This window comes from Camelus bactrianus, chromosome 3 (assembly GCF_048773025.1).
Source record: "Camelus bactrianus isolate YW-2024 breed Bactrian camel chromosome 3, ASM4877302v1, whole genome shotgun sequence".
Classification (NCBI taxonomy): Eukaryota; Metazoa; Chordata; class Mammalia; order Artiodactyla; family Camelidae; genus Camelus; species Camelus bactrianus.
Genome location: NC_133541.1, coordinates 116195580 through 116221628, shown reverse-complemented (window position 1 = coordinate 116221628; position 26049 = coordinate 116195580). Strand labels below are relative to the sequence as shown.

The following is a 26049-nucleotide window of genomic DNA, read 5'->3' as shown; positions in this document are numbered from 1 at the left end:
CAGAAATTAACACAACATCGTAAACCGACTCTAAGAAATAATAAAAATATATATATTTCTTATTGTCAATATCCTCATTCTATTGATGAGACAATTGAAATTTAGATAATAATCAGAGCTTTCTTTATAGTGTCTGTTATGTGTAAGCAAGGGTCCTGTGTATATTGTAGATGGTATTCTAAATTACACTTTAGTACACATCTAATCACACATACTCTGTGTATAAGGTGCTAGTCTATAATCTAGAAGTATTATATATTAGTACATGTTATTACATTATGTAGCACATCTATTAAATGTTTTATTCCTACAAAATCCCTACGTGGTGAGAACTAACTATTATTACTATTATTTGGCAAGTGAGGAGGTACAGTGAAAGGAAGACAGGAGGGAAGGAGGCAGGGCACAACCATTAAAAGAATGGCACAGAAATTAGCACCAAAATGGCAGAAGATTCAACTCCCAGTAGACCTCAAGCCTCATTATACGCTCATTATAATATAACTGCATGCTCAATGGCCCTCCTGCAGGCACCATGACAGTTTCAAGGTCGACTATAAAAGGTTAAAAAGTGGGTGGTGGCGCAGTTCCTGGGAGTCCCAGCCCCTTCCCCAAAGTAGTTGGAATAATCCTCCCATTTGTTAGCATATGAAGCTACTGAGCCCATAAAAACTACCACCCCATACCTGGTAGCAGATCCCATTTCGTTAGCCAACCCTTTGCTCTGAGTCCACTGCTCTCCCTTCTAAGTAAGATGGTCCTCATTCTGCCCGTGGAATGTTTATCTCCTACACCCCTCAGTCGCTCTCTTTGGCCTTCTGAGATGGCCCACACTCTGTCTTTGGAGTATGTATCTCTCTGAAAGATAACGTCTACTCTGCTATGGCTGGCTCTTGAATTCTTTCCTGTGTGTAGCTAAGGACCCTCACTTGGCAGGGTGCGTCCCAGGGACACGCCCAAGACCTGGGACACGGCCATTCTCTGACACCCCATTTTTCCTGTATCAAAAGTACATTAGTGCAGGAGATCCCACCATGGGAAGTGGCAGCTGAGATGCTAAATAAAGCCTTGCAGCCCCAAATCCTTTGCTGTCAACACTCCCTTAAACCGCCCTTCTCTGTGAGTCCCAGGGCTGAGTGTGGATCTGTCTCAAGGCTCTTGGTCACTAAGCTTCCCAGTCCATCAAAGAATCGTCTTCAATTTTATAATAGTCTCTCCATTCTTCAATTTAAAATGTTTATCCCCCAATCACTTATCAAAACATCAGCTTCAATTTCCTAGATTCTGTCTTGCATTTGACAAAAGATGCTATACATCACGTTAAAAGACAAATGATGAAGGATGTATTTGTGAAAAGATTTTCATTTTGTATAATAAATTCTTAACATCCAAAGTGTGTAAAGGGCTCTTAAAAATAAAGATGCAGATAAGACATTTTTTAGTTATCTGTTGCCATATATATAAGAATTTGCTTAAAGCAATAAATGAATTTTGTGTGTGTCTGTGGCTCAGGGTTGTAGGAGTGGCTTAGTGAGTGCTTCTGGCTCAGGGTCTCTCAGGAAGCTGCATTTGAGACTCAGACAGGAGCTTCAGAAGCTGAGGCTTGCCTGGGGTTAGAGGATCCACTTCCAAGGTGGCACTCAGCCGCTGGCAAGAGTCTTCAGTTCTTGGCCACAAGGCCCTCCCCAAAGAAGTGCTCACGATATAGATGTGGCTTCCCCAGAGCAAGTGCTGGGATGGAGGACAAGCACAAGCGGGTATCAACCGAAATAAAATGCACAGCCGAAAAGTTAAGACTTGTGTTTTATTTGGCAGACATTTCTGAAGAATGAAGCCCAGGGTGACAGCCTTTCAGACGGCTCAGAGGGGCTGCTCCAGAGTGGCAAGGTAGAGGCCAGGATATATGAGTTTTCGCAGTAAAAAAACAGGTAGTCAGAACATCAAAAGATTACTGTTAATTAAAGAAAACCAGATATCTCAAGTTAAGGAATTTAGCACTTTTCTATGCTTGGGAAGGTGCAAAGATCTGGGCTCATTTGAAATAATTCCTTTGATATGTACCTAGCTCTCTAGGGCCAGAATCCTGTTCCCATCCTGAGTTCCTTCAGGGGCCACCATTGGGGGTGGCAGCAGAGGCCAGGCTGCCTGCTGGTCTGCATCCTGAGTTCCCTCTACTCACTGAGGGGGGTGAGGATGGAGGGTGGCCGTGGCGGTAGCAGCTGATGACTTGATGGACACAGCGATCTTTGTTTACTAATATGGTTGGCAGTATTTTTCATTCACATGAGCAAGGGAGCTACCAGAATGAAAGCCACAGCCTTCAGGAGATTAATCCTGGAAGGGATATACCATCCCTTCTGCCTTACACCGTTGCTGTCACAAACCACCTCTGGTACCATGTGGGAGGAGGCCACACAGGATATGAGGAGCAGAGAATGAAATAGGGGTCATCTTGGATGCTGGCTTTCATGAACAGAGAAATGGTTATCCATACAGAAAGATGTTTGTCTCCCCAGTGATTGGGTAATGCAAATTATAACAATAAGAACCCATTTCTCAGCCATTAGAGTAGCAGAAACTTTAAAAGCTTGATATTATGGATCATTGACCATAATGTAGGCAAGTGGGTGTGCTTACATCTGGTCCTGGAAGTGTGCATTGAAAGGGCAATTTGCAATAACCTCTACTTCTAGGTACCCCTCTTGAAGCATACTGACTAATGTTCATACAATTTATGTTCAAGGATGCTCAGGGAAGAATTGTTTGCTGTACAAAGAGAATAAAAGCATAATGGTCATGAATAAAGAATCATTATTTCATATTGTATCCACAGAGTACATAATAACGCGGTACTAAATGAAGAATGCTCCATGACAAATATATGTATCTTATGACCCAATTTAAGAAAAATAATTTTTAAAAAAATCTTCTGTGCAGGTAATACACACACACGTATACAAGTCAGTTGCAAAAGTACAGGAAACCCGCATGCCTTTATCACAGCTCAACCCTCAGGACTGTGAACAGAAACAGTCTGGATAAAAAGTATGCCCGAAAAACCCCTGAATATAGATAAGGGCAAATCTAGAAAGTTCCATACTCAATTATACAGAAGAATGATATGATGAGGGTACATTCACATTTGGTTGTGTATTATATATAAAACAGCAAATACGTACTACAGTTTTGTGGTTTATTTCTTTCTAACAACATTGCCACAACCAACTGTAGACAAAAACCATGAAACTGGCCAAAGTCAGAAAGACTGAGACCATCCTGGCCTTCAGAACCTCCTTTCTCTCCGCAGGCTTTTCAATCCCAGATTTAATGCGAAGTTCGGAGAGGAGGAGGATGAGGAGGCAGGGGAGGAGGAGAAAAAGTAGGAGGAGGAAGAAAGAGGAACGGGAGCAGGGGGAGGAGCATGGGAGAGGAGAAGGGAGAAAGAAGAAAAAGAAAAGAGGGGAAAGGTCCTTTTCAATCCTTGGCTCCTGCAAAGCAAAGGCTCACGTGAGGACAGTCAGGGTGAATCCCTTTGACATGGATGTGCAGAGGAGCCAACATGTTTCCAAGAGGAGGTAGGAAAGATGCCCTGGATTTGCTCAGCTGAAGTCAATCCTGTAGCTCTAAGTCAAAGACCAGAGGGAAAAAAGAGGCCCCTTCTAGGCGCTGCAATGAGCCTGGTCTAGGGGTCTGTGTGTGAGCGCGCCGCATCCAAGTGGACCCGTGCGGGCGTAGCAGGGAGTTCACGGTCCTGGCCGGTGCACAGGGACAAGGATGCCCCGGCGCCAGCCACGCACCTCCCTGTGAGTTGCTTCCCCATTTCCAGCAATACATATTTAAGGAGCCGGGTCAGCTCTGCGAAAGGAGTTTTGTGGTGATAACACTCCCCCAGTAATTTTCTAGCCCAGGGTCTGGACTCAGATGATTTTGAACGCGGTTGCCTCCAAGCGCCCGAAGCATCTTCTCTGCCCTCTAGTGGTTACAGCAAAGTGAAATTGATAGAAAAATTCACCTCCTTCTAAACTGGGAGTTGCAAGGAATAGATTTACGACTCCTGTGGGAGGAAAATGCATGACCTTCCAGTTTGTATTTTAAAACGTCCAGAGCTTGTGGCTCTCCATGAATCACCATTTCACTGCATGTGCATGTTCCAGCTGATCCGGTGTGGATGTGATGTCCCCGTACCACCGCGCAGCGTGAGACCTCGGTGGCCTGGAACCCTCACGGCACAGTGGATCGCGCCTTTGTCATTCTGTATTTCCTGCCCACTCCTAGGACCTCTGGGTGCGCGTTCCCGGCGGGCTCTGGGCCACATGCCCTGCACCCTTCAGGACAACCTTTGACCATGACTGCAAGGACGTAACTCCTCCGCCCAGGGGGGCGGCTCTCCGATATCTCTCCCCCCAGAGAGGCGGCGCGCGGCAGTACACTTAAGAAAAATGTTTTTCTGCCTTTGAGCCAGCAGTCAACTTTAATTTTGTAACAGTGCACGGCTGCTAATAAGCAATAGGAGCTGACTGTGCAGGAAGTTCATAACTTCAAACGCCCCGCTCCACTACGGGGGATGCCCAGCTGCATCGTTTGCCTTCCCATTTTTGGAGAGGGTGGAGAGGCGCGCCACCTCGCCAGTTTGAGCCGGTAGTGATGCTTCAGGCTTTATAGCCCCTCCTCGCCCGGGGAACTTGCCTTTTGTTCCAAATTAAAATACAATGGTTGCGGGTGAGGGGAGCGAAATGGATGAAGGCGGCCATAAGGTTCAGACTTCCAGTTTACTTCCAGGGATGTAAAGTACATCATGGTGACTGTAGTTAACAATACTCTATTGTATATCTGAAAGGTGCTTAGAAAGAAGATCTTAAAAGTTCACACCCAACTTTAACTTTGTGTGGTGACGGATGTAACTAAGATTAATTAAACTTACTTCACGATGTATACATACATCAAATCATTATGTTTTACACCTAAAACTAATGCAATGTTATATGTCAATTATATCTCAATTGAAAAAAAAATAAAGAGTCCATGGGGTAATAACCAAAAAACTTTTAGTATGTATTCACATCAGCTAAAGCAGTGGTCCTCAAACTTTTGCTGTGTTTCAGAAACTCAGCTGGGGAACTTAGGGAAAAAGAAGACTTCTTGGCTCTGCTTCCAGCAATTTTAGGACTAAGGAAGCCTTGGCTTTAAAGGAAAACCCAGATGGTTTTGCTGTAGGCTGGTTTCCACCTGCTCTCAGAAATACTGACTGACCGGCGGTACTAAAATGCAGATTGGAAAGGCTCCTGCCTAGTACTTCCCATCTGGAATTTTTGGAGGCAGCCAGGAATCAGGATTTTCATTATACTGTGAGAACTCACAATCTACAATTATAGTTACTGTTTTTCAGGCTTTTAAAAATTGAAAGCCAAAGGATTACATTTGACTTTGTATCTAGTCCATGGGTACTTATGTGTATGTAAATATGCATGCATGTATAAAATGAGAACAAAATTCAGGGAACGATGCCTATTACCCCGACACAGCCTAATAAGAAAAAGCAGCCCCCTCTAGAATCAGACGTTTGTCACGTGTCCTAAAAGATAATGTAGCAAAATATTCCTTTCATTTTCCTCCCTCAAGGTCCCGCTTATCTTTGTTGTTCCCAACAAAGCCGGACTCCCGGTCTCCTCTTTTAAATGCATATTTGGATCTCTTTTAAAATGCAAATCCCACCTTATCTATGGTTCTTTAGGGTGGATTTCAAAAAGTGTGCTTGAATAGCTTTTCAAACATAGCTTGTGTGTTTACTTTTGAGGACTTCCCCAACAGATTGTAGATCCCCAAACCAAAAGTACTTGGGGGGGTCTCCTTTTGCTTTCTCAAAGAACCCATAAAATTATGGAGATGGTAACTGTAGTGAAGTAACCAGTGGTTTCTTGTGGTGGATGCTCCCCTCCTTGCAGACCTTGAGAAAACAAAAGCCCTATTTCATAAATACCAGTCTATGGGCTTATTTCCAAAAATTGGAGCAACATGCTCTGACATCTAGTCTCCACGAGTCTCTTTAAAAAAATACTAGCACTGGTGTTGGCCACATTGATTAAGCCACGCACAACTCACAGGGTGAAACACACCAGCCTAAGTCCTGTTAGAAAAGGAGGATGTGTTGCGAGGTTCCAGGTTTAAAGGGTTCCCTGTTTTTGTTCTGCGTGGCATTCTTTCAGCGGGCCCCCAGGAACTGGGCAAGCAGCAGTCCAGAGAAACTGAACTCGCAGATCTTAAAAAAAAAGAAAGAAAGAAAAGAAAGGAAGGAAGGAAGGAAGGAAGGAAGGAAGGAAGGAAGGAAGGAAGGAAGGAAGGAAGGAAGGGAGAAAGAAAGAAGAAAGGGAAAGAAAGAGAGAGAGGAAGGAAGGAAGGAAGGAAGGAGGGAGGGAAGGAAGGCAGGCCCCCAGTAGGAAAGATGAGCGCAAAACGCACTGTGTATCAGCGATGTCTCTGGAAGGGGAAGGCGAGGGAAGGCTGCACTGCCCCGCAGTTCACAAAACTCGGTGAGGAATAGTAGTTAAAAGGAGTAGAAGGAAGCTCAAGAGTCAAAGGCGATTCGCCCTCCGGCAGTGGTTCTCAGCTCTGGGAGACCAGCTTTTCTTTAACGAACGACAGGAATCCACGCAGGCGCGCGCCAGCAGCGGCGCACGGAGCCGGCGCGCTTCCACGCCTTTTGTTCCTGCTTTTTCCTTCAATTTCTGTCATCGGCAAAGCATCTGAACAATAGAGAGGGGTAAACATGTCAGCTTCCTTTTTAAAGAAGACGCTCCAGGAAAACAATTTGTCTTTTAAATTTCTTTAAACAGCTTTTCTCTCTAGAAATGGGAAGACTGAAATTCTGGTTAATTCGGATTTTAAATTTCTGCATGGCAATTTGGAAATAAACATTCATCCCCTAAGGCCTCTCCCATTCACCTATGGGGGGGGCACCGAGACCCCGCAATTTTATCCCCCCGAGGGTGCGAGGTTCTGCGTGAGCCCTTCTGGCCACGGAATCCCAGAAAGAAGGTTGGTGACTGGTGGTTACCTCCAGTGGCGGGCGGCTCAGGGGGTCTGGCCGTCTGCCCAAGTGGGATTCCCTGGGTAGCCTGTTTGAGATTCAGTGCCCACCCTCAGAAATTCCCGCGTGGGCGCCCACATCCTTGGCCTGACATACCCACCACCAAGACACTTGCCTTCCCACCCAATGAGCGACGGCAGAGCGAGGACATAGATCCTCCTTCTGCTTCAAGGGCTTTGTAAGATCTGTGGGCCAGCGCTGGAGGAACTGACCCTCAGAAACTCCTGGAGCCCGGGCTGAGGCCATAGGCGGAGATCGGGTGGGAGTAGGAGGTGGGAGGGTCCAGCTGAGACAGCAGGAGACAATGCCAAGGGCATGGCGTGTCCGGCCCCCCGGCAAGAAGGCTCAATAAGAACTGAATGACGAGGCAGCGGTCCCTGTAGAGGCCCAGAAACCAAGGGTCAGATGCACTTGTGTCCCCAAACATTTCTCAGACGCCCTGTGGGTTCTTAACTTTTCCAAACTTTGTTTTCAACTCAGTAAAGGAGATTGATACTGGCTAACTTCTGAGGATTTTTCGGGATGTTAAGTCTGGGCTAGTAGAATAAGTACATTAAAAAAACAACAACAACAACAAAACAAAACAGAGGGGGTGGGGGGAATAGCCCAGTGGTGGAGAGCATACATGAGGACCTGGGCTCAATCCCCAGGACCTCCATTAAAAAAAATAATAAATTTAAAGAAAACCAGAAAACAAACAAGCAAACAAAAACAACTTTTTAAAGAAATGATACCAAATAGTTGTTGGGGGGGGGGTAAAGGCAGATTTTTTTTTTTTAAGTGAGGCTTAAGGATACAAGTAGATGCTAACCTTCCACACCAGAATAAATAAGGTAAAGAAAGAAATGGGAATACAAAGAAGCATTTAGATGGTCTATTCCTAGGGTGGGGAACCTGGATCATCCAAGCCACCGGAGGGCAGCTGTGTTCACATCAAGTTAGTTATAGTTGGTGCATCTGTCTCATTTTTTCAGTCCCCTTAGCCTCACGCCTGGCACAGCTGGGGTGTCCCCAGGAAGGTCATTAGCATGAGTCAGTCCCCGGGGCCCACCTTACAGTTCAGGACTCTAGTTCTTACCATTCAGATTAGGAGCCAGACCTTTCTTATTTCCCAAGCCCACGACACAGGCTTTAGGACGCGCTTTCTTGGCAAGCTACCACAAGCCAAGAGTTTTTGGTTCCCGGACATTCCACAGGTCTGGGAGAAAACGTTTTCGTGACCGTGTCTTTTCACAGCATTAACGGTGGCTGAGACATTAAAGGGACACCCCTTCAGTGACTGGACTCAGTAGCAGTTATGGGGCAGCTGACTTTCCAGCCTTCAACTCCTGTACCCACCAACAATTGTCTATTTTCTTGTTGAGTCAGTGAGCCCGCAGCCCATGCCTCTCTCTCCTGGACTTCCAAAAATACTACCTGAATTTGGTACCTGTCAGGATCCCCTTGGCTTGATGAGAACCCTTTCATCAACAGTCCATTGTATTAAAGGACCCATAACAGCTTGTGATAGTGTTAAAGAAAGAAAGCATCCATGACACTCAATAAAGCACAATAAGGCAATCTTTGTTCAGGGGAGATAGGTGTATGGACCACTGCAGTGGGCTTTTGCAATGGGGGAAAGATTGGGCTCAACTCTGAATATAAGAAGGAAAAGTGGGAGTTAATAGCCAAGGAGCAGGGTGGGAGTCAGTAGACAGAATATTACAAAGAGGAAATATTAGGAGTTAAGAGGCATTCTGGCTCAACTGACCTGACCTAAGGGGATTCTTGCTGAAGGCGGGCCATGGTGATCAGATACCAGCTAAGGGATGGTGGGGGATGAGTGACCTGATTAGAGATCTCAAGGGTGATCAGAAATCTTGAGGGTGGGGTGTTCTGGTTAAACTGACTTAGCAGGATTCTTGCTAAAATTGGACGATGCAGAGCAAGAATGAAAGTCCAAAAGTCAAGTCTAGATGAAAAAATGCTCAGAGAGTGTTTAGGCATATGGTGAGCTAACCATACTTGGGACAAACTGCGTATTTGTCCATTTGACAAAGCTGGTTAGAATGATGGGGAAAATATTTTAAAATTTAGTTGTATATTATGAGAAGTATGAGTTTGAGGGTTCCCCCCCAATTTCTGGTTTTGACTTTTTCTTTCACATATGCGTGTTCCAGCAATAATTACAGAAGAGACTATTCTTTCTCTATTCAGATAACTTAGAAGTTTTGTTGCAAACCGATTAACATATATATTTATATTTCTCTTTCTGGACTTTTCCATTGACCTATGTGCCTATGCTTGTTCCGATACCACGTTGTCTTGATTACTGTGGCTTTTTATTAAATCATGAAATCAAATAATGTTACTCCATTTTTTTCTTCTTTTGAAAATTGAATTAGACATTCTTAGGTCCTTTGCTTTTCAATGTTAATTTTCAAATAAACTTATCAATATCTGCAAAAAAAAAAAAAAAAGAAGAAGAAAAGAAAAGAAAGAAAGAAAGAAAGCTCAGAGAAACCTGAGTAGAGTTTGGCTGAGGAGAGAATCTGCCAACAACAGGCCAGTCTTTATCTAGCAGAATAGAATAGAGCAGAAATGATCAGGGTGAATCACGATTTCTCTGGGTTCCAGGCAAAAAAGCATGAGAAACACTAGTTTACAGAGTGAAATCCAAATTCTTTAGCCTGGTATATGAGGACCTCTTACCTCACCTTCAGATTTGTCACAGAGTTCCCCCCAAATAGCAAATGTTTTGAATAATGGTCAATCATTTCATCTTTGTGTTGTGCCAATGAGGATTTCACATCTTCCGGAACAAGCCCCACTGGCTTACCCCTTGAGCCGGGCTGCTCTGAGTTGACACCCTGTAAAAGCTAAACTGAATTAACTCAAAGAGGAGAGAGATTAGGGACAGCACATCTGCTGGCAATTATTTCAATATTTTCAAGGAGATGACTTCAACAAAGACAACAAGAACGCAGAGGAGAAGATGGATGGGGGACTATGAATTTTAACCAGTTAGGTCTGGGAGATAAAAAGCAAGGGATAGCTGAAGGTGATAACATCCAAGTTTCATGGAAGGGTCTCAAATTTATTTACAAGGGCCTAGAAATAATCATAAAACAAGCAGAAAAGTAAGGCTACAACAAGTTTGTTAATATCACAGGCCAAGTTAGCGGGTTGGGGATGGGTTTCCCGGCCTGTGTGAGTTTCTTAGGGCTGCCATAAGAGATTGCACAAACCTGAAACAACAGCACTTTATTCTCTCACGGTTCTGGAGGCCAAGTGTGAAATCAGGGCATAGGTAGGACCATGGTTTGGGTTTGACAGCTCTAGGGAGGAATCCTCCCTTGCTTTCTCCTAATTTCTGGTGATTACCAGCAATCCATGGGATCCCTGGCCTCGTAGACACATCACTCCCCTCTCTGGCCTCCCTGTCACATGGCCTTCACCCTGTCCTCACATGCCTGTGTATAAGCACACCCATCACTGGGTTTCGGGCTCACTCTAATGCAGTGTGATCATAACCTGTTCACAACTACAGAGACCCTGTTTCCAAATGTAGTCACTTTCACAGGAATAAGAGATTAGGACTGAAGTACATTGTGTTGTGGGACATATTTCTATCCATTACAGGACCCTCACTGCCATCCCCATCTGCACATGGAGTCAACTGAGCTTGAGGGGATGGGGGTGAAGGGAGACTGGCAAATCAAGGACCAGTAATTACAGAGTGTCAGGAAACTTCTGGAATAGGTCATGCTATGTTTAACAGATTAAGTGAATGTACTTGGAGCATTTGAGGAATGGGGAATAATTCAGAATTCTTTGTGTCTGGAGCAAAAATAGGTGGTGCCATCTGGGGGCTCAAATACAGAAAAGTAAACGGAGATACACTAAAATAACAGATATGGGGTGGGGGGGCAGTGATAGCTCAGTGGTAGAGCACATGCTTAGCATGCACAAGGTCCTGGGTTCAATCCCTAGGACCTCCGCTAAAAAAATTAAAATAAGAGGTATGGAACACTGAAAAGTTTAAAAGTTCACATACAGTTAATTGAGGAAAAGGTATTTATGATGAATAAATACCTGTTAAGTATCTCTGGCTCTCTGCTGGGGTGTACTTAGGTAAGAAATTTTGTTCGATCCATGTGAACCAGGTATTCTATTATCATATCATGAACAGAGAAACTTTTCCACTGCCTCCCAGCATCTAAGTAACTTACACAGCAAGGGAACAGAAATAAGAGTTCCCCTTTCCTGGGACAGACTGAGAGAAAACACCCAAGGTAGCGACACCATGGTTATGTGACTTAAACTGCACCTGAGTGGGCAGGAGGCAAGATGGAGATGAAGGGGCCAGGATAGGGTCTGTACGCTGAGAAGGGACCAGGACACGCATCAGAGTGTGGGATCCAGCAAGCAATGAGCACCTCTTACCTACAGGACAGACTCCAAACTCTTCATGTGGTCCTTAAGGCTCCAGCTTCCTGGGGTTCTGGGGTGCATCACGTGATATAGCACGGGTGGTAAGCCTAGCGAATACTGAACATGTTGTGCATGGTGTCTCCCGTCCCCACCCCCACACATCTGTAGCACTGGGCCCTTGACCACTTCTCCCTCCCAGAGCCTTAGTTGCCGTTCTGAGATTCCAGGATCCTGGGATTCACCTCACTTGAGGAACAGACAGAAAAGAAGGTCAGAAAAGATGAAACTTACATGAGTGGAAACATCCAAAGAACCGCAGTGACCAGAGTTGGTTTCCTCCTAAAAGAGTCACAGCCTGTCGAGGAGCCAAAGCTTGGAAATCAGTGAAGACAGAGAAGAGGGGAGGCAGGAAGGACAGAAACGGTGAAGCAGCTGTGTGTTCACAGGAAACAGGGTTTCCCTCAGGTCTTGCAGCAGCTGTGAAATGCCACAGTGCACTCATCTTGGACTGACTCTTACGTTCTTTACCAGGGACACCTCAGATCTGCTTGCTACACTCACCCATGACTCCGCAGTTAAGTTATCGTCACCTCTTGACAACCCATGACCCTCAGTTAACCCCACCTCCGAACGGCGCCCAAAGCAGAAGTGACCCCCACTTCCCTGATACCCTCTTCCTCCTCCTCCATCCTTCAGCTGCAACCAAACCTTACAAAAGACGCTTATCTTCTCGCTTTATCATATCTCACTCCAGCCTCCTCTGGGCTCCCTCCCTCATGGCACCAGCACAATAAATCTGGTTGCTTCAGTTAACTGAACTCGCCAAAATACAGACTGGTCCCTGGTAGTTCGGCTGAGTCAGCATTAACACCCCAATGCTCATGAACAGTTCCCCTCAAACTGATGTCTGGGGTCTTGGTTTGGTTTCCTTGACAACAGCACCCAACATGTGACTTCAAGGAAAAGGAATGACACTTTTTTCCAGTGACCAACTGGGACATTTTAGAGGTACTTTCACTGGAACCTTTTTTGAGTTGTTGGTTATGTTGGTCTTTGTGTAGTTCTGCAAGTCTTTTTGACTTCAGCAAAAGGGAAAAAAAAATAAAAAACATAAAAATAAATGAGCAGCCTTCATATGGCAGCTGGGAGGCCTGTATTGTGAGAAAACGGATCAAGCCAAGTTCCTTCACTCAGTGGATTCTCACTGAACTCTTTTCATGGGCCAGAGCCTCTGCTGGATGTTGGGTACCAGGTCAACGCCCTGCTGTCCTTGTTTGCTGGAAGCCTGTGAATAAGTCGCAGTAATATCCAGCACTATTATTCCTAGGACTGCTCGTCAAGCTACAGTTTCTCAAGCATCTACTGTGCCCAGAACCATGCTGACCCCTTTATAACAGAGCTTCTCAAACCGTAAAGAGCTAGAGAGGCCCCTGGCATCTGGTTAACCTTGCAGGCTGTGCTTGGGGCCTGAGAGTTCTATTTCTAGTGAGCTCCCAGGAAGGCAGATGTGGCTGGTCTGGGAACCACAGTGACATGATGCATCTTTACACACCTGCCTCTGTGGTCGGTCCACAAGCACATTCTGTGGAGTGATGACCTGGTCCCAAGCAGGAGTTGTAATTGCTGCCCTTCTGTATCTAAATACTGGGTTTGGGGAAAGCCTCACATGGTACTTCACAGTGCACAGTTTACTTTCCATGTTTGACATAATTTATGGTTTCCTTTGCTACAGCCCATTCACCTTCTGACTCTGCAAGATAAGCCTTCTCCTCCCTCCTCTCTTGCCTCTGTTCTCTCCTGCTCATCCCTCTCAGCCAAGGGCTAAGATTGATTGATTGATTGATTTTAAGGGCTGGATTCATGCAATTGTGGGGGCTGGAAAGCCCAAAATCTGCAGGGCAGGCCAGCAATCAAGGGACAAGACCAAGGGAACAGGTAATGTTGCAGCTCAAGACAGAAAGCAGTTTGCCAGCAGAATTCCTTCTTGGGGCTGGGGTTGGGAGGAGGAAGCATGTGTGTGTGTGTGTGTGTGAGAAACATCAGTCTTTACTCTTAAGGCCTTCGACTGATTAGATGAGGCCCACCCACCTTATGGAGCATAATCTGCTTTTACTCAAAGTCTACTAATTTAAATGTTAATCTCGTCTGAAAAATACCTTCACAGCAAATCTAGACTAGTGTCTGATCAAAAATCTGGGCACCCTGACCTTGCCAAGTTGACACTGTCGACTGAAAAAATATGCACCACCTAAAAGTTGAGAGGTTTTAATTTGGCGGATTTTCTGAGGACTTGAGCCTGGGAGGCAGCCTCTCAGATCACTCTAAGAGACTGCTCTGAAGAGGCATGGGAGCAGTCAGGATATATATGAGTTTTTTGCAACAAAGACCAGGTAGCCAGAATATCAAAAGATTACCATTAATTAAAGAAAACCAGATATCCCAAGTTAAGGAATTTAGTGCTCTTCTGTATATGAGAAGGTGCAAAAGTCTGGGTTCATTGAAATCATTCCTTTGACAAGCGCCTAGCTATCAAGGGCCAGTGTCCTGTCCTTTTATATCCTGAGGGGTCAGGGGGCACTGTTGGGGGTGGCAGCAGAGGCTGGGCAGCCTGCTTGTCTGCATCCTGAGTTCCCTCTGCTCACTGTCAGGGGTGGTAGTAGTGGCTGATGACTTGATGGCTGTAGCATCCTCTGTTTACTGATATGGCTGACAATACTTGTCATTCATTAACGCATAAAATGAACCACCCATCCTGCTATTTATTTTGCAGGAGTGTCTGAGCATTTGAACTTTCACACCCCTGCTCCCTGTCAGCCTCAGGGCCCAGAGCCTGCTCTTCCCCTCGGCTCCAGCCTGACCCCTCCCTCCTTTAAGGCACACACTGTAATTCTCCCATCTTTAAGGTGGGACCCAGGTTCCCTCAGCCACTGCCACTTTTTCCTGCATTTACCCCACACTGAAGGGGAGGTAATTAGGTTTCTTCATTGATTTCTGCTTGGAGGAGGTACCAGGAATTGAACCCGGGACCTCTTGGGTGCTGGGCGTGCACTTTACCACTTGAGCTATACCCTGCCCCCAACTGTCGCTCTTTCTTGAAACACATTTGCCTGTCTGGGTTTCCAAGGCTCAGCACTGCCCAGATTTCTCTCCACCTCACAGTGGCTGCTCCTTCTCTTCCTGCCTCCTCTCCTTCCTGCCTCCTGCCTCTCTCCTCCATCCCCACTTTCTCCTTCCCCTTCTCCTCCAGATTTCCCTCCTCTCTTCCCAGTCTCCAAAGTTGGCATGGCAGGGCCACCCTCTCCAAGGCAGCTTCTCCACCTGCACTTATCCACCCCATGGTTTCAACTTCTGCTCTGTGCTGTGACAACAGATTTCCTCCACTAGCCTTGGCTTTCTCCCAGGAGGGTCATAATTATTTGTCTTTTGGGCATTTCAGACCCAGCAAGTCCAAAACCCATCTTTGTCTCCCAAACCCTTCCCAGAAACCTGCTTTGCAGTCTCCCAGGCAGACCCTCCCATCACTCAGTTGGAACCAAAACAACAGCTGTTCCTCACTTCTTTAACACCCAGCAGCACACCCTGGGGGTAATCACCATTGCTCACCAGCCTTAGACCTCCAGACTCTGGAATGGACCATGTCCTGCCTCTATTTCTGTGGCTGCTTCCAACATGGCCTCTACCTCTGCCATCCAGCTCTAGTCTGTTCTGCACAGTGATCATGGTGAAAGTGTCATCTGGATATGTCCTCATTTGAAACCCTCCAAGTGTAAAATCCAGTCTCTCCATTCCAGAGTCCCTCTTTCTCTAGGGGGTCAAGCTCCTGCTTCATGGCCTTTGCATGAGCTGTTCCCTCTGCTGGAATGTTCTTCATGCCCACTTCTGTTCAGTTCACCCTCCACCTGCTCTCTGCTCAAATGTTACCTTCTCATAAAGGTCCTACCTGACCACCCTACCAGGCTCCTTCTTACCCTGTTTTATTTTTTATGCCGTCTATCACCAATAGCATCATACTGCAAAGCCATTTATTTATTATCTGATTCCCCTTCCAACTTCTAGAAGCCAGGATCTTCTGTCCACTACTGGTCTCCCCAAAGTTGAAGTGATTGGTGGCACAGCAAACATTTCATATCCGCAACATACTATAAACCAAATGAAATGTACACATCAGTGTGAGATGGCTTGATGGTACTTGAGCAGGGTTTACCTTCAGGGTTCTCTTTCTGTTGCTTCACTTGTGGGATTTGTCACAATCCCATCTGGAGTCAAGGAAAGCACCTTCCCATGGCCTCCAGTTGTCCCCCACCCCAACCTCCATCCTAAACTAACACCCCACTGCCCTCACTCACTGGCTGCCTCGCTGAACTTCCGTACCTTTGTTGCCTTTGTTGTCACTGTGTCCTCCACCTGGGACCCTGTTCTCACCTAGGCTTCAGCTTGATCAACTCCCTCATCTCAGATGTCACCATCACAATGGAACCTGCCCTGACCTCTTCTTTAATACTGTGACCATCACTAGCGCGTCCCCAGCACCGCTGATACCTGATGCCGCTCCACCTCCTTTTCCCTCTGCAGCGTGGATCAAACATAGCAGGTCATGTAGATTTTGCTGTTTGCCCCACCCCTCCTCCTATCCCCCCAGCCAACTGTGTTCACAGATGTACTCTGAGGACCTGGGGTGGCACCTAGCACCATGAGTGCCTAGCGGGTACTCAGAACCCATTCGTTGAGTGACTGCATGGTCCTGCACATTCAGCGAGGTAGACAGCATCATCCATTTCCTGGATGAGGAAACTGAGGCACGGATGGGTTAAGCAGACCTGAGATCACCCAGTTAGGAATTAATGAGGCAGGTTTTAACCGAGGCACTCTGACACTAACTCCTGTGCTGAGCAAAATGCACAATAAACACAAAGCTTCAAAGAGACAACAGTGCGCAGGGAGGTGTCAGCTCAGGGGAAAGAACTGGTTAGGGCAGTGAGGACTGAACTGATGCTGTGTGCTGGAGGTTTCTGGGCCCTGCATTTTATCTGTTTTAGAACTGCAGGGGACAGAACTATAAGCACAAATCACTAACACTTCACAGGTTGTTCCCTGCCTGGTCACAGGGCTGGGAACTCAGGCAGAGGATCTGGACTTCTAGAGCTGTCTGGGCTGTTTGCTAAAGCACCTTAGCCTGACCTGCTTTGGCTGATTCTTGGTTCCTCCCCAGGTCTCTTCTCCAGGCCATGATGCCTGGCTGCTGCTCCTGAGAAGGGAGTGCACATGAACCCTGTTAACACTGAATCCAGTTAAGTCTGAAGGGGGTGGTTCTCACTGGTATCTGCAGCTTCTAAGTAAGATCTCTGGGTGGCCCTGACTGCATCTGGCTGTCATCTGAAGAAACAATCACTGTTTCACAAAATTAAGCTTCACTCCTTTGCTTTGGTCCGTTTCCTGCAAAAGTCACAGAATCCAAGCATATGACAAATGGTGATTCCCAGTAATTCCGCTAGTCAGGAGTAATTATGCATAATTTATAGGAAGAAACAAAAGGCGCTCAAGTCCATGGAATGAGGAAGCAACAGCGCTAAGAAATGTGTTTCCTTAGTTCTTCCACCTCCTTTTCACCTGCTCAGCCAGGTCACTTCCTCTAGGGGAACTGGTATAGTCTGCTTGCCCTTGAAATGATCTGAGGGAAATCAGTTATCTTTGGTAGTATGTTCCCTCAGGTAATGGAGGGGTTTTTTGTTTTTGGTTTTTTGTTGTTTTTTGGCTTCTTCCCTGGGAGAGTCCAACTTCAGTGCCAGGCAGATGAAAAAAAAAGAAGGGTTGGTGGGAATCAGGCTTGCTCAGGACGCTTTCTCGTAAGCTCCAGAACCTGAAAGATTAAGGATGACCCCAGGAAGACCCCTCTGAGCCTCTGGACTATGTTCAGCATAGATGGTGGCAAATAGCCCTATCTGAGGGTCCGGAGGCCCCAGTTCTTCTTGCCCCTCACTGCCACTTGACTTCAGGTCAAACGTCCCTTAACCTGTCCCTCTGCCTCAACGTGAACAGTTAGGTACACCCTACACTTAAGCGGGCAATGAGCACCCCGACCACGCTCTGGGGGCCGGGGCTGACCGAAGCCCCTCTGCACACCCCTCAGGGTTGTCCGGATGCTCAGAAGGGAAGTGTAACGGGCAGCTGTGAAACTCCGCAAATACGCTTCACCCTAAAAAAGCGAAAGCTGACACCTTTGATGTCCCATAGAGGACGAAGCGGGGAATGGAGTCTTCCTTTCTCCAGCCCTCCTCGCCTCTCCGGCGGCCGCGGGACCGGCGCAGAGGAGGGGTTTGGCTGGAAGGAGGGTGGGCCTGCCGGGGCGTGGGATGCGGGCGGTCACACGGGGATCCGGCAACGGAGCGGCTCACGGTGCGCGGCAGTCTTCTTCCTCCACTCCCTCCTCCCAATTCCAGCCTTCAGCCTCGGCTCCAGGATCGGCCCTTCCAGGCGTCCAGATGCCCTTGCGGGAATCTGCAGGGGAGAGCGGCGAAGACAGGAGCCCCCAGACCGACCTTCCCACGGCAGGGCGCACCAGCGCGAGCCCTCCCGCCGGACGCGGTCCTCGGCCCCCGCCGCTCGGCCCCCCGCCCGCGGGCGCGGTCTCCGCCGTGCCTCCGACGCCCCTGCCTCCGTCCCCGCCTCGGCGCGCGTCCCCCGCGCAAGCCCGTGGGGAGGCCGGGCGGCCGTGGCGCGGCGGCCCCACGAAGCCCCCCGGCCGGGCGCCGAGGCCCGAGCGCGCGCGGAGCGGGGCGTGGCAGGGCGGGGCGCGCGGGCCCGGCCGGGCCGGGGGTGTCGGATGTCACCCCCTGCGCACACCTCGGCTGGGGGGCGGGGGAGCGAACCACTGAGATGCGGAGACCTCCTCGGTCCTAGAGCGGAGCAGGAAGTGTCCCAGGGGAGGGAGCCGGAGGGCTTCGGCCTTTCCTTTCCTCCGCGTCCGGCGGGCTCCCGAGGCGGCCAGGCCTGCGCGGCCCGCCAACTGGGACGCGGCGCGGCGGTGAGTGCGGCCCGAGCGGCCCGGGCTTCTGCGGCCCGCGTGCCCGCTCGGCGCCTTCCCGCGCGCCCGGCTCCGCGCTCCCCCGGCCCCGGGCTCCCGGCCCCGCGCGCTCCGGCCTCCCTCCCAGGAGCCGAGCGCTGAATCTTCGCGCAGAGGGAATAAGACAACGCAAATGCTGTTTTTCAGGTGCCTCCATTTGCTCTCACTTCTTCCCTCCCGAGCGGAGCCGAGGTTTTCTGCAGAAGCAGGAGACGGGGGCTCGGCTAGCCAGGGAGCCTGGCCGCTGCAGAGAACCCGCCTCGGGAAGGACCCCCGGGAGACCGGGCTGGAAGGATGAGGAGCTGCTGCCGTAGACTTCCGCCACAGCAGGAGGGATTTGAGTTAGACGCCGGGAAGGAGTTCCAGACTGTGAGGTGAGGAGCCGGAAGCTGCTTAAACTGGAGGCGTGTGTGGGTGTGGATGTGTGTTAGGGAGGGAAGAGGGAGAGAGGACTGGAGCAAGGAAAAGCTTGCCCCTTTTCCCTAGCATGAAATGCCCATCCCCTTTCCTTTCTGCGGATCCAGCTCTGGTCCTCCTCCTAGAGCTGCTTTAAGCACGCCCCGCCCCCTGTGGGATACTCCTGGGACTAACGTTAGTTCATTCATCACAAATCAGTCTTGAGCCTCTTATGTGCCAGTTACCAGGATGACAAAGAGGAACACGGCTGTGGCAGTCTGGTTAGGGATAAGCGGCAGAGCCCAGAGCGAGATACCTTACAGCGACCACTGAGTACTGAGGGTGGGGCACTGGTTCCCCCTAGCTTGGAGGCAGACCTGAGGAACTTAGAAGTCCAGCAGATGTATGATGGCTGCGTTAAGGGAACGTGGTGTGGGTAGGGCTGAGATTGGGTTTCAGATGCAGTGGCAGACACTGGAGGAAATCTGGTGGGGTGGGGCAAGCTGTAATGTGTCCAGCCAGATACCCTCAGAGTCCCTTTATGCCAGTCTGTATTTGTTTTTGTGTTGGAAAGCAAAGAGTTCCAGAGATTTGGGCTTTTCTGACTGCTATTAAGTGGCTTTGTTGCTCTTCTGGCCTCATTTGTCTTCCTGTGAAATGGGAATGAGGCCTGCGCTTTGCATGGAACGCAAGGCGAATGGAGGGGTCGCTGAGCAGGTTAAGATGCTGGCGTGCTGGGAAGCCTCTTCAGCTTGGGTGTGGAGAGTGAATGACCTTGTCCAAGGATCTCCGAGGCCTGATGCTGGGAGAGGGGACTGTGTTCAACCCCATTTGCCTTTTATTTTCTTTGGGTCCTGTAGTCTGGAGTAGTGGTAGCTACTCTGATGTCACCCTGTACCGAGTTCACTGGGGAGGTGGAGTGGCCCCTGAGCCCCACCCTGCAGATAAGGAGGCTGTGTCTCATCTCTGTGCCTGAGGAAGGGCTGTGAGGTGTGTGTGGTTTTATTCATTATGATTTTGAAGATGGCAAGAAGAGAAGGCAAGAGAGATGGGGGCAAGGTGGAAGGTCCAGACATCTTTAAATATATGCTAGAATTGACTGTTCAGACTTTAGTGAGTTGGATGGAGGCTCATCTGAAATCACCGATGTTTTTAAATACCTAGCATTATTTTTCTTTAGTAAACTCAGGATATGGCTGCCTCTCCCCGTTGACTCTCCCCATTCCTTGGCTGGGTATCTTCTGGACTATCCACTTCATTCCCTGCGTCCCAGTATGTATTCCACTGAGCAAGGCTGATTCTTGCTCTGTATTGGTCTAGCACCAGTAGTCAGCCCTAGCCACCAGCAGGGGTGGATTTCTCACCTTGGATCAGCTTTGAAGGCTTTTCCTGTGCATGTCTGTCTTTGTCTTCGCAGCTCTTTTTGTAAAGGTCTCAAGGGCAGGGACAGTGACTTCTGCTGCAAAGCCTCAAGATAGCGGCCTTCTCAGCTCATCCATTTCAAGCCCTTTCCAGGAGGACCTGGCCACCGAAGGTACCACACAGTGTTAATTACATCTCACTCCTGCATGCGGCCCCATTGGTCTCCTGGGATGCTTGGAACGCCAATGCCACGTTGAAATGCCACTGCTTTCTCCTGGACTCCATGCCTTGTTTGTCCAGTCACCCAGTTAAAGGAATCATATAATGATGTTTTGGGGAATGGGGTCGTTCCTTCTCTCCGTTTGTGTAAGGATCATTCACACTGACACTTTTCACCTGTCCCAGGGCTTCTAATAAGGGCTGGTCTCTGTGGGCTTTGTCACTTTCCCCATCACCACCCCCAAAAAAACTACCGCAGGAGACCAGAACATTGAAGCCAGTGATTTCTGTTTGGAAATAGGGTCGTCTTTTGCTGCTGACCCCCATCAAATCCCATCATGCCCACAGCCCTGTGCCCCCGAGTCTTGGCTCCAAAGGAAAGTGAGGAGCCCAGGAAAATGAGGAGCCCACCGGGAGAGAACCCTAGCCCCCAGGGTGAGCCTCCCAGCCCTGAGTCTTCCCGCCGCCTCTTCCGACGTTTCTGCTACCAGGAGGCGGCGGGCCCCCGGGAGGCCCTGCACCGCCTCTGGGACTTGTGCCGGGGCTGGCTGCGGCCTGAGAGGCACACCAAGGAACAGATCCTGGAGCTGCTGGTGCTGGAGCAGTTCCTGGCCATCCTGCCCCGGGAGATCCAGGGCTGGGTGAGGGCCCAGGAGCCCGAGAGTGGCGATCAGGCTGTGGCCGCTGTGGAGGCACTGGAACGAGAGCCGGGGAGACCCTGGCAGTGGGTGAGCAGAGGGGGCTGGGCTGGGCTGGGCTGGGCTGGCCGGGAGGATGGGAGGGGAGAGGGAGAGAGTGGGGCCGGGCGCCAGGTATGGAGAGAGGGCGGCCGCCCTGTGCTTTGATGCTTTGGTGGGGTCACACATCCCCTGGCCAGGGATGAGGAATCCGTCTGAGCTGCGTGCATCACTTGAGGCCCACAGTGAAGTTTGGTTTCCCAGGAAAGCAGATTCCGTTCCCTAAAGGCCCTAATTTGTGGCCATTACCCTTTATAACGCTGTCCAAGGCTGGGGCTGAGCTACTGGTGGCCGAGTCAGTGGTTAGCAGGCCCAGGGAGGGAGGGGTTTGCTTAGTCCCTGGTGTAGCCGCTGGGCCTCACCTGGCCGGGGACCCTCTCCACCGAGCTCTGAAAAGCCCTTTCTGGGATTACAGCTCAAGCACTGTGAAGACCCTGTGGTGATTGACGATGGGGACAGCCCTCCAGACCAGGAGCAGGAGCGGCTGCCAGCAGAGCCCCAGAGTGACCTTGCAAAGAGCCAGGACGCCCAGCCCTTGGCCCTGGCTCAGGGTCCCGGGCTTCCAAGCAGACTATCGGGCCAGCTCAGCGGGGACCCAGGTAGGGTGTCCAAGGAAGTGGGGGAGGGGCATTTATATGTCACCCTGTGCACTTGGCTAGCTCTTGACATTTTTAGTTCTTTCCTGCCCCCTGAGTAGCCTTGAACCATTTTTAGGGTCTGGTCCTTCCCTAGAGCAATTCAATCGGAATCTCACCTGAGCATCCTCTTCATGGTGCCAGGTCTGCCCAGAGGGACCTCTCCTATAGGTGGGACCTTTTGAGGCTGTATCATCTCACCTCTTTGAGGGCACATCTCTAGGCTTTGTTTGGGTGCGGCCAGGCGCTGTCACTGTCCCAGTAGGGCCTGTGTGGGGAGATGAGTATGACATGTCCTCTTGTCTCTCTGAACCTCTCTTTCTCCATCTAAACAGCTCCTCTCAGTATTGTTATAATGTTACAAGGAAATATAAAACTGCTTCCGGAAGCACAGAGTGATATTTTCATAGCTTGGGGCATGAGTGTTGCCTAGAATATCTAAGTATCTGTACCAAGTACACTGATGGCTACAGGCAAGTGGTTTTGGAAGCAGATACGCTTGACTTTGACTCTTCTAGCCATGACCTGGGACATGCTTCTAAACTCTGCAAGCCTCAGTTTCCTGATCTGTCCTATGAAGATAATCATCACCTTTATTGGGTTTTGTGTTTCTTTTGACGATTAAAGGATTATAAGCGTATGTTGGAGATACTGTAGGTTCAGTTACAGACCACCACAATAAAGCAAATATTGTAATAAAGTGAGTCACATGAGTTTTTTATTTCCCTAGTATGTAGAAAATTTATGTTTACACCGTAGTCAGTTATTAAGTGTGCAATGGTATTAGGTCTGAAAAAAAAAACCAATATACCTACTTTAATTAAAAAATACTTTATTGCTGAAAAAATACTTTATTGCTAACTATCATGTGAGCCTTCAGTGAGTCGAAATCTTTTTGCTGGTTAGAGGTCTTGCCTCCGTGTTGATGGCTGCAGACTGATCAGGATGGTGGTTGCTGAAGGTTGGGGAGACTGGTAATTTCTTCAGATGAGACAACAATGAAGTTTTGCCTCATTAATTGACTCTTCCGTTGAGGAATGATTTCTCTGTAACATGTGATGCTGTTTTATAACATTTTACCCATAGGACTTCTTGCCTTTCAAAATTGGAGTCTCTCAAACCCTGCCATTGCTTTATCAGCTAAGTTCACGGAATATCTAAATCCTTTGTTGTTATTGCAACAGTCTTCACAGCATCTTCCCAGGAGTGGATTCCATCTCAAGAAACTGCTCTCTTTGCTCATCCATGAGAAGCAACTCCTCATCCGTTCAAGTTTTATCAGGAGGTTGTAGCAATTCAGTCACATCTTCAGGCTTGGCTTCTAATTCTAGTTCTCTTTGCTGTTTCCACCACATCTGCATTTACTTCCAGCACTGAGGTCTTGATCCCCTCAAAGCCATCCATGAGGGCTGGAATCAACCTCTACTTCCAAATTCCTGTTAATGTTGATAACTTGATCTCTTCCAGTGAATCACGGTTGCCCTTAATGGTATCTAGAATGGTGAATCCTTTCTAGGAGGTTTAAAATGTGTTTTGTCCAGATCCATCAGAGGAATCACTGTCTAGGGCCGCTATATCCTTATCAAATGTATTTATTAAATAATAAGACTTGAAAGTTGAAACTACTCTTTGATCTGTGGGCTGTAGAATGGATATTATGTTAGCAGGCATGAAAACATTAATTCCCTTGTCCATCTCCATCAGAGCTCTTGGGTGACCATAGTCAATAAGCAGTAATATTTTGAAAGGATTCTTTTTTCTGAGTGGTAGGTCTCAACAGTGGGCTTAAAATATTCAGTAAACCATGTTGCAACCAGATGTGTTGTCATCTAGGCTTTGTTGTCACATTTATAGAGCTCAGGCAGAGTAGATACAGCATCATTTTTAAGGGTTCTAGGATTCTGGGAATGGTAAATGAGCACTGGCTTCAAGGTAAAGTCACCAGCTGCTTTAGCTGCTGACGAGAGTCAGCCTGCCTTTGAAGCTCTGAAGCGAGGCATTGACTTCTCTCTAGCTATGAAAGCCCTAGGCAGCATCTTCTAATATAAGGCTATCTTGTCTACACTGAAAATCTGTTGTGTGGTGTAGACACCTTCATGAGTGATCTGAGCTGGATCTTCCGGATACCTTGCTGCAGCTTCCCCATCAGCACTGGCTGCCTCACCTTGCACTTACTTGCTAAGGGGACATCTTTCCTTAAACCTTGTGAACCAACCTCTGCTAACTTCAGACTTTTCTTTTGCAGCTTCCTCACCTCTCTGAGCCTTCATAGGATTGAAGAGAGTTAGGGCCTTGTTCTGGGTTAAACTTTAGCTTCAGAGAATGTCGTGGCTGCTTGATCTGTTCGGAGCACTAAAACTTAACACCATACCAGCAGTACAGCTGTTTTGCTTTCTTTGTGTCATTTGTGTGTTCGTTGGAGTAGCACTTTTAGTTTCCTTCAAGAACTTTTCATTTGCCTTCACAACTTGGCTGACTGGTGCAAAAGGCCTAGCTTTCAGCCTGTCTCATCTTTTGACATGCCTTTCTCGCTGAGCTTTATCATTTCCATCTTTTGATTTAAAGTGAGAGATGTGTGGTTCTTCCTTTCACTTGAACACTTACAGGCCGTTGAAGGGTTATTAATTGGCCTAATTTCAGTATTGTTGTGTCTCAGAGTAGAGAGGCCCGAGGAGAGGAAGAGAAATGGGGGAACAGCTGGTCTGTGGAGCAGTCAGAACACACAACATTTATCAATTAGGTTCTCCATCTTATATGGACACGGTTCATGGTGCCCTGAAATAATTACCACAGTAACCTTAAAGATCACTGTTCACAGATCACCGTAACAGATAGAATCATAATGAAAATGTTTGAAATATCGCGAGAGTTACCAAAATGCGGCACGGAGACACGAAATAAGCAAATGCTGCTGGGAAAATGGCACCAATTCACTAGCCTGATGCAGCGTTGCCACAAACCTTGTTTTTAAAAAATGTTACCATCTGCGAAGTTCAGTGAAACAAGGTATGCCTGAGCAGGGGGCCTGAGCCGCCCTTGATGTTCCAGTTGATCGTTATGGGAAAAAATGGTGCTCTCTGGTTGAAGGAGGTGGCCTCTAGGGTGTGAGGGTTGGTTCAGGAGGACTGGTCATGTTGTGCTGTAGTTCTAGATGGAAAAAGAAAGCGTCCTTGGCATTATACTGAGCTTTTCAGTTTAGAGAAAGTTGCATATTAAATTTCTTTATCTGTGAAACTATCCTGGTTTCTGTACAAATCAAAGTACCTCTCTGACCTCTCTTTGGTTACAAGTCAAGACAGACGTGCTAGTTTGCTTGGGCCGCCATCACAAGATCGCACAGATCTTGTGGGCAGCTTAGACAACAGAAATGTATTGTCTCGTAGTTCTGAAGGCTGGAAGTCCTAGATCACGGTCTCTGCAGAGATGGTTTCTCCTAAGGCCTTTCTCCTTGGCTTCTAGACAGCTGCCCTCTCTCTGTGTCCTCCCATGGTCTTCCTTCTGTGTATCTTGTGTCCTAATCTCCTGTGATTAGAGGAGCATCAGTCATGTGGGGTTAGGCTCCGCCCCCTTTACCTCATTTGAACTTAATTAACCTCTTGAAAGACCCTATGCCCAAATATAGTCCCATTCTGAGGTGCTAGGGGTTGGGACTTCAGAGTATGAATTTGGCAGAGATGCAGTTCAGCTCATAGCCACAGCCGTGAGAAACCACTATTTGCCGAAGTAAACAATGCTCGTGCGAGCAGCCTGGGTTCTGTAGGTGGTTGGTGGCCATGAGTGGGCCCTCGGGATGAAGGGTAAGAGCTTCAAGAATGGTAACAGCCTTCTCGGGTCCTGGTGAAGTTCTGAGACAAGCCAGCTACCATGGATGGGCTTTGGGTCAAAAGGCACAGCTCTTCCGTTTCCCTGAGGGATAATAAATGGACAAAGTAGGCATGATGAGAGTTAGCTGTTAGGAAGACCTTAAACATTCAGGTGATTTATCATTGCGAAACACTTCCAATAAAAGCCATATAGTTCGTAATCTTGAAGATTTTCCCCCAAATACAGATTTTGTATAGTCTAAAAGCTTTCCAAAGTAATCTTCAAAATGTTGATGTATTTTATCTCCCGAAAGATGGCAGATGTGAGAGGAGAATTAAA

The 26049-nt window shown here is 48.1% G+C and overlaps 1 protein-coding gene and 1 long non-coding RNA gene across 3 annotated transcripts in view; one reads left to right on the top strand and one right to left on the bottom strand.

The window, feature by feature from the left end:
• Positions 1–16996: 16996 nt before the first annotated feature.
• Positions 16997–17850, bottom strand: LOC123615441 (uncharacterized). The gene is made up of 2 exons (XR_006723014.2): positions 17713–17850; positions 16997–17354 (listed from the first exon to the last, which is right to left on the bottom strand). It is a non-coding gene; the product is annotated as an uncharacterized LOC123615441 (long non-coding RNA).
• Positions 17851–18341: 491 nt separating this feature from the next.
• ZNF496 (zinc finger protein 496) overlaps positions 18342–26049 on the top strand; it is a 33041-nt gene continuing 25333 nt past the window's right edge. For both annotated transcript variants that reach the window (XM_074361045.1, XM_074361044.1), the window contains exons 1-5: positions 18342–18518; positions 18705–18931; positions 20371–20487; positions 20836–21262; positions 21687–21870. In XM_074361045.1, the coding sequence (XP_074217146.1) occupies positions 20873–21262; positions 21687–21870 (574 nt within the window). In that variant the 5' untranslated portion in view covers positions 18342–18518; positions 18705–18931; positions 20371–20487; positions 20836–20872. The remainder of the gene's footprint in view (positions 18519–18704; positions 18932–20370; positions 20488–20835; positions 21263–21686; positions 21871–26049) is intronic.